The sequence below is a fragment of the Gastrolobium bilobum genome, unplaced genomic scaffold (assembly GCF_033153095.1).
Source record: "Gastrolobium bilobum isolate Gb01-03AN ecotype WA unplaced genomic scaffold, APGP_CSIRO_Gbil_v1 utg41169, whole genome shotgun sequence".
In the NCBI taxonomy this organism is placed as follows: Eukaryota; Viridiplantae; Streptophyta; class Magnoliopsida; order Fabales; family Fabaceae; genus Gastrolobium; species Gastrolobium bilobum.
In genome coordinates this window covers 149,808-166,064 of record NW_026897122.1, presented here as the reverse complement: position 1 = coordinate 166,064, position 16,257 = coordinate 149,808, and the positions used below count along the sequence as shown (strand labels likewise).

Genomic DNA, 16,257 nt, shown 5'->3' with positions numbered 1-16,257 from the left:
GTTACAAGCTTCGTAGACGTATAGTAAGTAGACTTAGTACAAATCAGAATAACATGGTTAGTTGGATTTTTTTCGTAACTGATATTTCCAAGGCTCGTACCTTCGTTCTTTTTTTAGAGCAATTAGGTAATCACAGCGCTAAATATCCAAAAAAAGAGAGTAATAATATACCATACAATGAAATTACTGGAACTAAAACTATCTAGACCAACCGTCAACACAACTGGATACCTTAAGCCTGGCCTATTTTCTAGGGTTTTTTTATAACAGGTTATTGTAATTTGTAGAGGATAAGTGTTTTTTTTTTTCTTTAAAAAAAAAAAATAGAGAGCTTGAAGACATTTTATAGGAAATCTTTATATCTCAGACTAATTCATTACGGCTAAAGATTTACATAACCATCTTAAACGTAGTTATTCACTCTAAAAATTACATCGAATAACCAAACTATATTATTTACGTAATTCTTATTACAACAAATTAGATCGAATAACCAAACTATAGTAATTATGTAATTCTGATAACAACAAAATAAGTTGATCTAAGATTTCCTTACTTCCGCAAGGAAAAATACTAAGTGATCCAATTAACCATCTCGCCCACGTTTGTTAGATCGAAAGCCACAAGAAGTCAGAGAATATGCACTGAATCAAAAGAAAAATGCGCGGGCTTCTATCGTGAATAGCTGCTATATCTATACTGTTGCGATGGTTTTTTCAGTTGGTTTAGCATCCCCAAGTTATGTAGAACACACACAAATTGCGTTACTGCCTTTCATGCACATACATGAATATTATATCCGAAGACACATTTTTTATTATACATATAATATCAGCTACAAATTTCTAATTGTCACGCCTGTATGGCAGATAGTCTATCTATAAGTTGAACAAAAGTTTCATCCGTATCCAGCATGCTAATTCTTACGTATTTTGGACTAGCCCCAAATAGTTTCCCACTTCTAGTCAAAATCTTATGATCACTAAGAAACATAGCACAATCCTCTATTTCTTCTGCATCACACTTTAACCAAGCAAAACCTGCAACGTAGGTAAAACAAGGGGAAAAAAAAACAAAAAATAATAAAATCACATCTTGACATGAAAATCTACTTGCGGACATGAATGAAATTTGTCAATCGGTTATTTATATACCTGGTTGAGGCTCCGTCTCTTTACTGAAAAAGGTGCAAAACGAGGGAGAGAATTTTGGCACACTGAACATATTTCCTCCCTCAACTGCTCCTCTTAGTTTCTTCCACCTTCTTTCCATGAGGTCATGGCTGTAATGGAAGAACGATTCCTTATCTTGGGGATTTTTCCTTCCGCAGCCGTCAGACACTACCTTTAAAACCTTAGCAGCTCTGAGTTGAGAATCCTTCGACACACCAATTGTACTTATCTCTATGAATTTAGTCATTTTCTTCGCTACCTCTGGGTCTTTGACAAGAGCCCACCTAGAAAGTATAATGTAAATACTTCAACAAATTTGTATGATCTATTAAGTTTGAGCTTAATTTTGTTAAAATGTTTTTCACTAGTACTCAATCATATGTCACTTCATTGTTAACTAGTTTAACTTCTAAGAGAATCAATATTATCATATTCAAAAAACATTTTAATGATGTGATCACACATGCATGATTGAATAGTTGTGTAAAATTATTGTATTGACCTAGCATCATACAGCTGCGGAACTTATGCTTTTTACCCTAATTTCCACCCCATCCATAATATTTCCTTTTATGTTATTAAGTTTGAGTTAATTTATAAAAGGACTACTACACATAAATAAATGAGGGGGACATAATATTAATATGAGCTTACCCTATGCGCGTTCCTGCATGACCAGTGGCTTTCGAGACAGTGAAAAGTGTAATATCATGATCTGAAACGGATGTAATTGGAGTGTATTGTGGCCAATAATAGGCAAGGTCGTGAACCAATAGACCTTGGCTTCGGTTAACCACAGATCGCCTTGTAAATCCATCAGGGTTATTGGGAGAAGTAACCAGCTCAATGTAGGGAGCATATTTGTCAAAACTCTCAGCATCACCACCCCATTTGTAAAGTCCTGATTTCTGGTAATCTGTCATTTGTGGATAGCACTGCAAGTAATTCTCAAGTCAATTCAATGTTAAACCATGAACTCATCAAACTAAAAATCAGGTAACAAGTTTATTTTCAATATCGAACACACTTATATACGATTCTCCAAAGAGTTTTGCTCATTCCTCTTAATAACTATCCTAATACTTAAGAAATAAAGTATTAAATAAAAAATAAAATGTATGTATTTAATATGTTGAGAACATAAAAAACTATTTAATGCTTTCTTAGTTTAATTTTAAAAGGATCGGTGAAGAAGATTTAAAATTATTTTTGGGCGAAATGTTATGACAAAGTCAGGGCCTTGTGCAACAAGAAAGAATAGGTATAAAACCAGATAACCCATCATTCTAATTTTTCTATTAATTACTACATGAAGGAAATATTGAATGTTTCTTATGTTCCGAAATATGTTATTGAATGCATCTAAATTTGCCACTCATAAAAGCCTTTACATTAAATTATACCTTTTCACTTTTTTTAAAAAAAAAAAAATATATGAATTGAAACAATGACCATTTAGTTTGAATTCACAATCACTGACAGTCTGGAAGCGAAATTTTACTCCTTTTCAGCTCAGCACATGCGTCCGTTCATAAAAAGTGTTCATGTGATAAGGTGCAGGCATGCGAGGGTACGTGTGTGTGTGTGTGAGAGAGACTGAGAAAGGAAGACAAACAACGAGAAGGGCTAAAAAAGAAGGCAGATTCGGTATGAGCACATGAAAGAATTCCTTTAAAACCAAACAACAAATAACGAACAATCAATCTAACAATCTGCATAACTATATAAACAAAAGAAATGCTTTTTGAGATTTCAAAATATTTTTTACCACATAATACTTTGGTTAATAGCAGCACATTCCTTTAAAGTCAAAGAAGTTAAAAGTAGAGAAATATTAAATTCTTTGAAGCAATCAATCAAGTTGTATACTTTTAAAAGATCATTTATGACTCACCGAGTAATAGGGTACCGCAGATATAACGTTGATTGGTTCAGCAGCATCAGGTGGGGACAGAGCATAAAGAGCAGCCAAAAATAGCTGGGAGGAACCTGTCCCAACAACAATATGGCGACCTTCTGTGACTGCATTCCCCACCAATTTGTGCAATCTCACTACCTCCTTCGCAAATTCAGGCTCCAGAAACCAGCAAATGCTAGTTAAGTCAGAAAAATAGCTCATGGATTGCCATCCTGGAATTATTATAGTCGTCTTGTCACCCATTTGTCTCCAAAATCTTTCATACATTGTTGGATCTCCGCTGCATAACATCAAATTTTAAAATTAATTAAACACAATATCCCAGAATTGGAAAATGGATCATTAATTATTTCCAACAAACTTCTATTTAAATATTCATTTCTGCGAAAGAATAATATAAAAAGTAGTACGAACATTCTATACTATTTTATATTTCATATTATTTTGCACCGTGATTTTTTTTTTATTTTTTATTTTTTATTCTATCCAGCATGTAGCACGCTGTATCTGTGCCATTCCTCCCTGTAAAGTAACCCAATATAATATAATCGACCATGTAGATGTAGGGCATGCATGATCTGAGATCTGAGATCTGAACTCTGAAGCAACTTGGTCCTATAATCTTTTCTTTTGCCCAAGAAAAGTATGAAATAAGCTGGGTAGATAGCAAACAGTGAAAGCACAGTGGGGCAGATAAGTAAAGAAAGGAAGAGCAATTAACTCGGGGAAGGAGCGGCGTTATGGACTGCATGGGTAAGGTAACGGGAAAAAAAAGGAAAAAAAAAGGAAAAAAAGAAAAAGAATAGCGGGAAAAGACATTTACATCAGCCAGAAAATGATTAGATAGAATGATAGGCAAATTGATAGGTCGGTGATCACATTTGCATTTTAAATCAGATCAATGGGGGAAGTGGCATGCTAATCCAAGGAAAGACAAAATACGTTAGACATGGACTTCCATTTACACAGGGCCCACTAACTCGGTAATCCAGACGACCCATATAGAAACAGGAAAAAGTAAAAGAAAAATAGAAGAAAAAAAAGAAAGACGACACATATAAAGTATAAACAGCTACATTTGAGTGATTCACAATTGGGGCGGCCAAAAGTTGCAAAGATCTCTCTTTTTCTTTTTCTTTTTATAGATTATTTTCCCGTAATTTTATAAGTTTCTTACGAACGAATTCGAAATTTAGGACGAGTCAAAGATTAAGCCTTTAAATTTTTTCTAAAGATAATATTAGAAAAGATTAAACATATACTTTTTCAGTTCCCATATATCAATTCAACTACCATTATTTGGTATCATAAAGATCTCTAATCACAAATCAAGCCGCACTTCCATAATAGCCTCTTGGTCTTAGTAAAGGCGACCCAAAAGGGGTATCGTACGTCATGCAGTGTGGGCATCAGGCACATGGCCCCCACCAATTTCTTAGGTAATAGGTATTCTTCTTGCAAGAACGATATGCTATCTTGCTACGCCTTGTGCTCTTCAAAGCTCTAGTATACTATATTAGGTTTTTAGCAGTTTGAGGTCCACGGCTACCTTAACGAACATGATAATAATGTCGTTGGTCAAATGTCAATAAGAACCGCCCATGGTGCTTACGTAGGACTCTATAGCACAGCACAAGCTAAGCTAGCACTAGTGTAGTGTCTAGTGCTACTAAAACATCATCAACTCGATGTTGCTGTTAGGATATTTAAATAAGATATTTAAATAAGAGGTTTAATGTTTCTTATGTTGTAGAAGATAAATATCTCCTATACATGCATAAAAATGTTAGGACGAAATCCCTCAAATGATTTGCTCTGAAGCATTTATCCAACCGATACAACTAGCTTAGCTTAGTGCTTGATACAATAGGCTTTACCGCCCAGCACAACTACCCCGTCTGCACTACATATTTTACCGCCCGGTACACACAATCTGACGGGAAATTTTTAAAGTACCACGGTGGTACCATGTATTCAGTGGAGAACACCAACCAAAAATAGAGAGAGAAGATGAATGTGAGATGAAAAAAATAAAAAATAAAAAAATATATACAAGTGGCAGATTTTGAAAGGAAGTGGTATGTACCACCGTTGCACCAAAAGTTTGCTCAATCCGACGGGCTGATGTCTTCAAGCTTACCACTCAACAAATTAGTCTTACCAGTCGACCAACACACAAATGATCAGTAATCACCAATAAGTCTAAAAACGCAACAGAAACAAGAAATGTAAAAGACGAAAGATAGAGAGCAAAACACAACAAATTTTAATGTGAAAAACCTCCCCTAAAGCAGAGGAGTGAAAATCACGGGAAACTAGTTTAGAAAATCTTTCACTGCGAAATAGTAAGATTACAAAGAGTTAAAATGTTCCTAGTCACACTAGAGGTACACTCAAACATTATCAACAATGGTGGTACACTTAAGCTTCACCAAAAGAGATGGTTACAAAGTTCTTCTCCAAAGAGGTCTCTCACTCGAACTTTTCTTTAAAGTATTCTCACACTCACGGTGTCTCCAAAAGCTTCTTACACAAATGTTTCGTCTGCTTATATAGGTGAGGAGAAACCCTACACTTTCTTCTAGAGTCTTCATCAATGATTATGTCGGTAGCATTTATTGAGGTGGTTGTGTTCATACATTGAGCCATGCACCCATAAATGAAGTGCATGCCTAGCCACTAATCATTAAAGGATGAACACACCCCCACAAATCTCCCACTTCCGACTTTAATGCATTGGGTTTAGTCGTTTAACAGCCAGGCACTTTGACAACAGTATATAAATTTTCTTGCATCGACCAGCCTCATCATCATGTCTGCCAAGTTTGATTATCATATGTTTGATTATCATAAAAATACTTCATCTCGTCTTGCATTGCTTTTTCCTATTCATTGCGATCAGGACTCGTCATGGCTTCTTCATAGCTTTGTGGTTATCCTTTAGCAACCACTGTATACTCATCAGGTGGATACCTGGTAGAGGGTCGTCTCACTCTAGTCAAGTGTCTTGTTTCCGGTCGGTCAGTTTGAGGGTCCTGCAACTTACTTTCTTAATCGGCATCACCTTCATGGCGATCAACATTACCATGTATCTCATTTTTTTTTCATTTCCTTCATTATCGGTTGGCACTTCTCATTCATTTTCTTCAACATTTTCTTACCTTATTTCCGCCCGTACATGGGAACAGATTCTTCATGCTGCTTGGTAACACAATTGGGCTTCAAGATGTCTTTGATGGTCTCATTTTCATGAAAAATCATATCTCGGCTTCTCACAATCTCCCAGTTGACAGTATCCCAAAGTCTGTATCCAAACTCACATCTCGGCAAGCCAAGGTATATATATTCTTTTGTCTTAGCATCAAGCTTCGCCCTCTAATCTTTGGGAATGTGTACAAACTTCTTCTGAAATTTCTCCTTCAAGCCAAAGGTTGCATTCTACCGGTCCACACTTCTTTTGGAATTTCTCCTTCAAGCGTTCAACTTCACCCTAGAATGATTTAGGCAACTTGGCATGTGATAACATGCATCAAACCTTTTCTTCAATTGTTCTATTCATTCGCTCGACAATTCCATTTAGCCGAGAAGTCTTGGGGGGCGTCTTCTCGACCCTTATACCGATCGCCCGACAGTAAGCATCAAATGGTCAACGATATTCTTCCCTTTATCCGATCGGACTACTTTGAGCATCTTGTCAGTCTCCCTTTCCACCATAGCATGAAATTCTTTGAATGCTTAGAGAACATGATCTTTAGATTTCAACAAATATGCCCACACCTTGTGGGAATGGTCATCAACAAATGAAACAAAGTATTGAGCCCCACTAAGCGATCTCCCCCCCCCCCACAGAGCAGATGTTGGTGTGGACGAGGTCTAGAATATACCTGTGTCATCTGGGCTGATCTGGTCGAGCAAAGGATACTCTATGCTGCAATGCGTACAATTCTTCAGCATAGGCCCATTCCGCCCGGTCATCAATTCTTACCGCCAGGCAACAAACTTTTTTTGTTCAAAATTTGAAGACTTTTTTTCACTTATGTGGCCAAGTCTCTTGTGCCACAGTTTCACGCTAGCTTCATCCGCTCGGACAGTGTTGACTTCTCCACCATTTATCTTTACTTACATCATGTTCAAGGAGCCTTATTTCTTTCCTCATACAACCATCGGGTTTTCCTTGGCCAGCTTCCACCACAAAAGTAGTTCACTAATCCGACATCATCAAGCTTTCTGGCCTAGATTAGGGTTAATCCCATATCATGCACATGCCTTACTTCTTTCAATATCAATCGACATCCAACGTCTGTGGTCAGGGTCACCTCACCAACTCTAACAATCTTACTTGTGACTTGATTTCCCATTTTAACAACTCCAAAGTCACCACTTCTATAAAATGAGAAGAAGCTCTTGTATGGGGTGACATGGAAGGAGGCACCTGAATCAATAATCCAGGCATAATCATCATAGGCAATGTTCAAAAAATTGTCCTCGCCAAGGAGGAAGACCTTAACAACAGAATTTGCAACCACCGCAGTTATGCTCTTGTCCTCTTTCTTCTTAGGCTCTATCTTATTAGGCTTGACATTGCTGCTCTGCAGGTCTTTCTTCAGAGTTCAGCAGTTTGGCTTCTTGTGGCCGGGCTTCCCACAGTAGAAGCATGTTAGCTCATACTTAGGCCTCGACCAGCCTCTGGACTTGTAACGGCCATCACGACCCCATCTCTTACTTCTTCCTCGTCGGTCGGTCCTTCCTCTGCATTCAGCAAAGTTTGCATCAGACGTGCTGGAAATTCCTCGTTCTCTTCTCTTGGACTCCTCGTTCAGAAGGCCGAATTGATCAAAGTCACTATCTGAGTATCTCAGCTTTATGGCAACGAACTCAAGAGTAGCAGAGCCTGGAGCTCATCATCAATTTTCATCTCACCTTTAGAAAGTTGGTTCACAACACCTTTATAAGTGTTTCGATGCTCTATCATGCTTATGTCGTCCTTATATTCAAGCTTCACAAATCAGTGAAGCATGTGTGCTTTGTTCCTAGGAGTCTTTTTCTGACTCATGGATTCAAGCTTCGTCCACAACTCATGGGCATTGTTGAGCTTATAAACATGTTCAAAGAGGCTTTTGTCGATGTACTTCCTGATCATGGCCATGACCTTTTTATTCAGGATCTCTCATTCTTTCTCGTTCTTTCCTTATCATAACTATTTAAATAGTTTTAATAAAATTAAATGGAAATGTGTTCGGTTTTGTCTTTTATTTTTATTGTATTTTAAGCAACAATTATAAAAGTATTACTATATTTTTTTCTTTCAATTAAAAGAAATGAATCCAAACATCGCTTTAATTATCCTATCCCTGCTGAACACTAATGCGTTTCTTCACTTCTTCCAACAAACTTGACCCTCAACTCTAGAACAAGAGAAAACCTTTGATATATCCAATGTATCTACATCTTTGCTAAACGAGGAAAGTTTTTTAAGACTTGGAGGGAAAATAAAGAAAACAAAGTTTTAAATGAAAAAAAAAAATCTTCATTTGAAAAAAAGATGTAGCTACTTAGGTACATCTGCTGCCTTCAAGAAATTTCCATGCAATAAAGAGCTAACAAAATACCATTATCAAACTCAATTTATGGCGTGTCGGGTTTTGTATCTATTTTTCCAACTAACCAAGTCCCAATATGTGGAGAAAATGTTAAAAAATACTAATTTTTTAAGAGATAGAAAGATATATTCAAGGGGAATATATTTTTCATGTTACATGAGATAAAATTATTTCATATAACATAAAAAAAAAAAAGATAAGATATACTAAGGAGAAGAAAGAAAAAAATAAATAAATAAATCTCATCCACTTTTTGTGTGTGCATAAAATAATTTTGTCTCACACAACATTATAAATATTTTTCTATATTTTATATGCAAAATTAATTAATGATAATAGAATGGTAAAATAATATTAATATAATCTGTATAATAAATGTAAAAATAAGTCCTATGATGAAAATTACTTCATGTTTTTGTTTCTACAATTTTCAAATGTTAAATATTGCCTCCCATATACATTAAACAATAGGCCAATATTTTTATATGAAAAAGTTAAATACTTAGAAAAAGGAAATTACAAAACTCAAAATAATTAATCTAGTCAATCAATTGGTGTTTTTATTTTAATATATTGCAGATTAAAAAAAACGTACATACGCAATATGCATATTTTAAGAGTTTCATGACAAAAAATAAAAATTTAAAATTTAAAATTTAAAATAAGTAATGAAATATATTTAATTGGAATCATGAAACATATGTAATGTTTAAAAATAATTAAAAATGTTTAATAAAATATATTGAATACAGAAAATATTATATATAATAATTTTTTTTTTTAAAAATAAACTAACATAGTAACGTATAACTCTTCTTTAATTTAATAAATAAACTAATAATATATTTTAAATTAAATTAAATAAAAAATTACATTTTTATTTACACATTTCAAATAAACTTATTTTATCATTGTTCTCAAATGCTAACTTGACAACATATTTTTCTCAGACACACTCACGTAAAATAAATGGATCCTATTCTAAAAAGAAGAGAAAAAAAATATTAATAAGATCCAATTATTTTGATGTAAATGTGATAGAAAATCTTTCTAGAATAAAACCAAAAATATTAAACCTTTATTTTTTTATGTTTCTGACATTTTTTAAAAGAATATACGGTAGAGGCTGTGACTTGTCCCTGTCTTTCCCAGAAGCTAGAGCAGGAAGCAAAGCACAGACGAACGACGTAAGCCCTAGGCCCCCGTGAGAAACAGAGATGGCTATTCAAACAAAAGTAAAAATAAAAATAAAAAATTACATTTAAAATATAAAAAATTACATACACAAAAGATGAAGATATTTTAAAACATCAAATAGCTTAAATTTAGTTTTAATTACTTTTGAAAAAAAAAATTACATTTTCAATATATTAGATCAAAAAAGGAATGAAGCTAAGGTATAAGCAGATATTTTGGCTGATAAAAACAGTGACATCACCTTAAACCATAGTTTACCGGTAAATTAACTCCCCTCCCTCAAAAAAAAAGAAGACAATCACACCATCAAAGTTAAGATCCAAAATATGGTTACTGTGGATGCGTTAAGATCAAAAGGAATTGTCAAAAGGGTTGTGAATGATATGTCAAGTATCACTAAAGATTGCTTGTTCACCCAAACAACACAAAGATTAACTTGCTTAGCAAGTGGCAACCTTAATGCATACATTTTGACATGAGCAAGGAAACAAAAAGAATCAATCTTAGCTTGTACTTACTGATCAAGGTTGATTACTCTTTCACTGTCTTCGGGATGATCTGCACGAGTAGAATTGACGACAGAGGAAGTAGAGGATATAGCCAATCGTGATTTGTGCACAATATGCCCTTCTCTATCAGCATCAGCCACCAGCGTTTTCTTCAAGGCGTTGCCTTCTTCGCTCTCATACACCATTCTAAGTATCAAACTGACATTCAGAGCCAGGGATATCACAAGGAAGTGCCTCAATGAGAGAATACTGTGAAGCTTTGCCATCTCAAAACAGAACAGAACACTCGGTAAGAGAAAACTTAAAACCAAACAGAGCACTTTGTATTTGTAAGAAAACAGCCTCAGTATGTGAAGTCAAGAGGGTCTGATCTATGTCTTATATACTCCTTTTTTAAAACCTGCCAACAAAGCACTTACCCTATAATATATTATAGCAGGAATAAAGAACTTTTGCTAAAGTTTTTGGTGGAGAAGAAAAGCTTCCGTTAAAGCTTACTGTTCCGGACGGTGGGGCTGAAATCTTGAACTAAAGCCGTTACTATACTTCAATGAAAACATATTCTAATCCTAATTCAAAGTAACGAGTAAGAAGCAATTGAATAATTTTGACGGATAGTGCAGAATTCTTGTAATTTTTCAACGGCCATAATAATCAGCTTGGTTGTCAGGTGTTTTCAAGAGCTTCGGATTGACAGCAAGTAGCAGAGAGTGGGGACTTAGAATTCCACACCACTCTCCATAGATTCCGGAAACGCTCAGCGGGTTAGGATGAACATCAGTGGCAACGGATAAAGGTGAAAATATTATAGAAATTAAGAACAACTCATAGTAGCAAACGAAATCCACTTAAAAATGTATTTTGACATTCTAGAATTTCCTAAGAATTAAATGAAGATGTGGATTGCGGCTTGTGGAAGTATGGCTGACAAGTAAGAATGAATGGAAGAAGATAATATAGTATCAGACAGTAGATTATCACGACAATCAAAAAATACGGAGTTAGCTTTACCAGAAAATTCACAGCTTTTGGATGCTAGTTCTTGAAAACAGTAAAGCTATGTATTTATAATGAATTGACTCTGTTGTATCACAGAAAAAAATAATTAGGAGTTTTACAAATTCTTAAAAATTATATTAAGTATTCTCAAAAATATACTAAATTATATTATGTATTTTCAAGAGCATATAATATAATTTATAAAAATTTATAAACAGATCATTTATCATATAATACAAATCAAAAAATCAAAAAGTATAATATACATATATAGAGTGCAATGTTTTTCTCATGTTATTAGAGAGGAAGAAAGTTTCCTACACACTCAAATTTATAGTGGGGCTCACGCATAAAAAATAAAGAAAACAAAAAAAATTATTGCACTCAAAATAAACTCTCATTAACATGATAATGAGAAGAAAACTCTCCTACAACATAAGAATTCTTTTTCCCAGATATATATATATATATATATATATATATATATATATATATATATATATATATGATTGATCTTATTGCAAGATAAGTTGTATTTGTATAGCAAGATAAAATGGTCTTTTGAACTATTTAAGTAGTATTATGTAATTATTTATTAGTTTATATCTTTTGATAAATTATATATCAATTTAATGTAAAAAGACATGTATTTTTGTGTACGTATTCAAGTCGTGCATCACTTCACGTATGATTTGTGCAAAAATCAACGCTCACCTATCACATATTATGTATGTAAGACGTGCATATGGCATGTGCGATTTGAACGCACATGGGAGTAATGCACGTCTTGTATAGCATGACACAGACATGCACATGTGATTTTTGCACAAATTATGTACAGAGTTATGTGACTTAAATATGGATGTGCATTTTATTAAATTGATAAATAATTTAGGGGAAAAAATCAAACGAGGAAAATATTTCTAATTTTGCTTTACATAAGTCAAAGGTGAAATAGAATATAAATATAATAATACAGTATAAATAGTTAATTAACAGGACAATTTTGTATGTTTTTGACTATTAATATGCATAATTAAAATTTTTATAATATCTATGAATACAATAACACAAATTTATTAAATATATTTTGTATTATTTATTATTTTGCACGTGATAGAGTTAGAACGACATAAGGGTACAAGTTATTGCTGTAACTGATTCATTATAGGATAAAATAAGTGTAGAAAGTATGTAACAAAAATAAATAAATAAGTGTAAAAAGTCAAAAACTAGGCGGATGTATTATTTTTTGAGGTTTTATTCTTTAGACATGCTTTTATTTCAATGACAATGGTATAATTTTATATTTTTATTTTAGTTGTATTTTTAGGGTTATTTAATACAATATAAAAAAAATTATTTAAGATTTCAACTGTTCACTTTGAATATTTTGTATTTTATTAATCAAAATTGTGAACAAATGATTTTCCTTTTAATTTTACTTTTTTGTTTAACCCAATTTTATTGCATTCAACCTCATGGGGTATTAGGAGTCTTATATTGTGATTAATCAATGACTAAATAAAATTGTAGTGGCCGTGGAGGTCTGAGTGGTGATGATAGGGCATTGATTTGTTTATCAAGAAAATGACGAAACGTGTTTGAAAAACATATCATGTATAAAACTGAATCCAGAATCTGAAGTAACAAATTGTGCAGAGAAATTTAGGTGCTCAATCCCAAAATTGAGTGGAATTAAAGAATAATTATAATTAAATAATAAAAATTGTATACATATAATATAAAATGATTTAATGATTTAATTATTTAATCATATAAAATAACAGTAAAATTATTTATTTAATATGAAAGTAAATATTTAAATGGACTGATTTAATATAATTTTTTATTATTTTTATTATAATTTGGTTAATTAGCTAAATCATCTTGTTTATTATATATGCCTACACAATTAGTTATTGTTTATATATTCTCTGTAGTTTATATGAGTAATGTATTATTTGGATACAAAAAAAAATTAACGTATCCTTTAATATCATGCACAACATATCATACACAAATAAAATAAAAAGACTTAAGAATTATTTCAACTATTATTTTATAACTTTTCAACTTAAAAAACTGATTATAAATTAAAGGAAAAATTTTATTATCGTCCTTTGTGGTTTTATGGTGTATCCCTTAACCCTTTGGTTTTAAACTTATCACTCATACTCATTATGATTAAATTTTTGAAGTGTCTCTTTAATTTCTTGTGTCAGTTAGAATAGTGAAGAGTCAATTGTCTCTTGGTTTTCTTATGTGAGTTATGAAGTTAAATTATTATGTTTATTAGGGGTATAATGGCAGATGTTATGAGTAGTTAATTAGTGGTGTTATGAGGATGTTATAAGACTCTTGATTAGCTTTGTAACGAGTCTCTTCATTGGTACTGGATGTAATGTCCCACATCGGTTGAAGAGGGGAACGAAGCATGCCTTAAATAAGGGTGTGGATACCTTTCCTTGTAGGAGGCCTTTTGGGGTAACCCAAAACGTAAAACCGTGAGCTCGACGGTGCTTGTGCGCGGGGCAAAGCGGACAATATCCTGCAACAGGGTTTGGGGCTGTTACATTTGGTACCAGAGCCTGGCCCTGGACCGGTGTGTACAGCGGGGACGCTGTATTCCCAGTGGGGGAGGATATAATGTCCCACATCGGTTGGAGAGGGGAACGAAGCATGCCTTAAATAAGGGTGTGGATAACTTTCCTTGTAGGAGGCCTTTTGGGTGTAACCCAAAACGTAAAACCGTGAGCTCGACGGTGCTTGTGCGCGGGGCAAAGCGGACAATATCCTGCAACAGGGTTTGGGGTTGTTTTCAGTTTTTTGTGTTGCCTATTAATAGGCTTGATGTTTTGAAGAAATATGAAGCATTCAATTTTCAGTATTTTTACGTGTTTCAATTTTAGAGTCTCAATATTCTATCAGTTGTATCAAGAGCCAGGTTGAGGTTCAAACACGTGAGGGAATAGAGTTGTAAAAAAGAGAGAGAGAGAGAAGAACCATGGCTACAGATTCTAATTTTGTGCAAGGAGCCCTTCCACGTTTCGATGGTCACTATTATCATTGGAGCATATTGATGGAGAATTTCTTTCGATCAAAGGAATATTGGGACGTAGTTACCAATGGCGTTGCCGAACCAGCAGAAGGAGCTCAATTGACAGCAGCACAACAAGTGGCTCATGAAGCGGCAAAACTGAAGGATTTGAAGGCGAAAAATTATCTATTTCAGGCCATTGATCGTTCTATCTTAGAAATGATTCTTTCCAAAGAATCTTCCAAGGACATTTGGGACTCAATGAAAAAGAAGTATCAAGGCTCTGCAAGAGCAAAGAGGCAGCAACTTCAAGCTTTACGCTCGGAATTCGAAACACTTCGAATGAAGTCGGGAGAATCAATTGCATATTATTTCTCTTGTGTAATATGACCATCGTCAATAAGATGCGAATTCATTTAGAAAGGACAACAAAAATAACTGTCATAGAAAAACAACTCGATCGTTAACAGCAAAATTTAATTTTGTTGTTTGTGCTATAAAAGAATCTAAAGATATAGATGATTTATCACTTGGTGAATTGCAGAGCTCATTGGTGGTGCATGAACAGAAGTTCAAACAGGAAAATGCAGATGAGCAAGCATTAAAGGCTTCTATCGATACTCGTTCCAACAATTTTTGAGGACGAGATAGAGGTAGAGGTAGAGTTAGAGGCAGAGGAATGGGAGATCTCAAGATCAGAGGTACCTCCACTAATTTTAGAGCCAATAATGATCAATTTCAAGGCAAAGGCAGAGGAGGAGCCCCTGATAAATACAAGGTAGAATGTTTCAGGTGTCATAAATTTGGTCATTATCAATCTGAATGTTATACTAGGCTGCCAAATAACAAAGAAAAAGGAGAAAGTTCAAACTTTGCAGAAACGGAGGAAGGTGAAACCTTATTGATGGTTGTTGAAGATGAAAAGAAAATTGAGTCAGATGTTTGGTATGTGGATACCGGCTGCAACAACCGTATAAGTGGTAGTAAGTCTTCTTTCTCTCATCTGAATGAAAATTTTCAATCTACTGTGAGTTTTGGTGATCATTCTATTGTGAAAATAATGGGAAAATGTGACATTAAAAAAAAAAACCAAGAATGGTTTTGTGGAAACTATATCAAATGCATTGTATGTTCCTGATTTGAAAAGTAATTTATTGAGTGCTAGCTAATTACAAGAAAAGGGTTATGTGATCTCTATTAAAAATGGTGTTTGTGAAATATATGATTCTGTTAGAGGTGTTATTGCTATTATTCAGATGAGTTCAAATATATTGTTTCCATTAAAGATTGAAGGAATCCAATCTAGTTTAATGGTTGAAATGAAAGATCCTTCATGGTTGTGGCATTTTCGCTATGGCCATTTGAGCTTTGGTGGGTTGAAGACACTCCAACAAAAAAACATAGTGATGGGCCTCCCTCAAATCACAACTCCTCCTTCCTTAGTATGTGAAGAATGTGTTGTTAGTAAACAACATCGTTCTGAATTTGCAAAAGGGAACTCATGGAGATCAAAAGGAATTTGCAATTGGTGCATTCAGACATTTGTGGTCCAATAAATCCAATTTCTAATGGAGGTAAAAAATATTTAATTACCTTCATTGATGATTTTTCTAGAAAAACGTGGGTTTATTTTTTACAGGAAAAGTCAGAAGCTACCAAATGGTGGTAGCTCAGTTGGCGCATGGGAGCTAAGCAGGTGGGGGTGAGAGCATTTGTTCGAATCTCCCCAGTACCACTTTTGAGAGGGGTTTAAAGCCTTAATCTTGGAACCGCCCCGAATCGGATTAGTTGCGAAGCAATGAACTGATTGGAATATTTCAAA

General features: G+C 34.1%; 1 protein-coding gene across 2 annotated transcripts; it reads right to left on the bottom strand.

The window, feature by feature from the left end:
* Window positions 1-790: 790 nt before the first annotated feature.
* Window positions 791-11,413, bottom strand: LOC133304374 (tryptophan aminotransferase-related protein 2). 2 transcript variants are annotated; one of them, XM_061504408.1, is made up of 6 exons: window positions 10,816-11,413; window positions 10,406-10,653; window positions 3,067-3,370; window positions 1,827-2,107; window positions 1,155-1,456; window positions 791-1,040 (listed from the first exon to the last, which is right to left on the bottom strand). In XM_061504408.1, the coding sequence occupies exons 2-6, from the start codon at window positions 10,579-10,581 to the stop codon at window positions 853-855; spliced, it is 1,251 nt and encodes a 416-aa protein (XP_061360392.1). In that variant the 5' UTR covers window positions 10,582-10,653; window positions 10,816-11,413; the 3' UTR covers window positions 791-852. The 2 variants fall into 2 exon arrangements, with proteins under 2 accessions (XP_061360392.1, XP_061360391.1); XM_061504407.1 differs by having other exon boundaries at window positions 10,406-11,413.
* Between the last annotated feature and the right edge of the window lie 4,844 nt (window positions 11,414-16,257).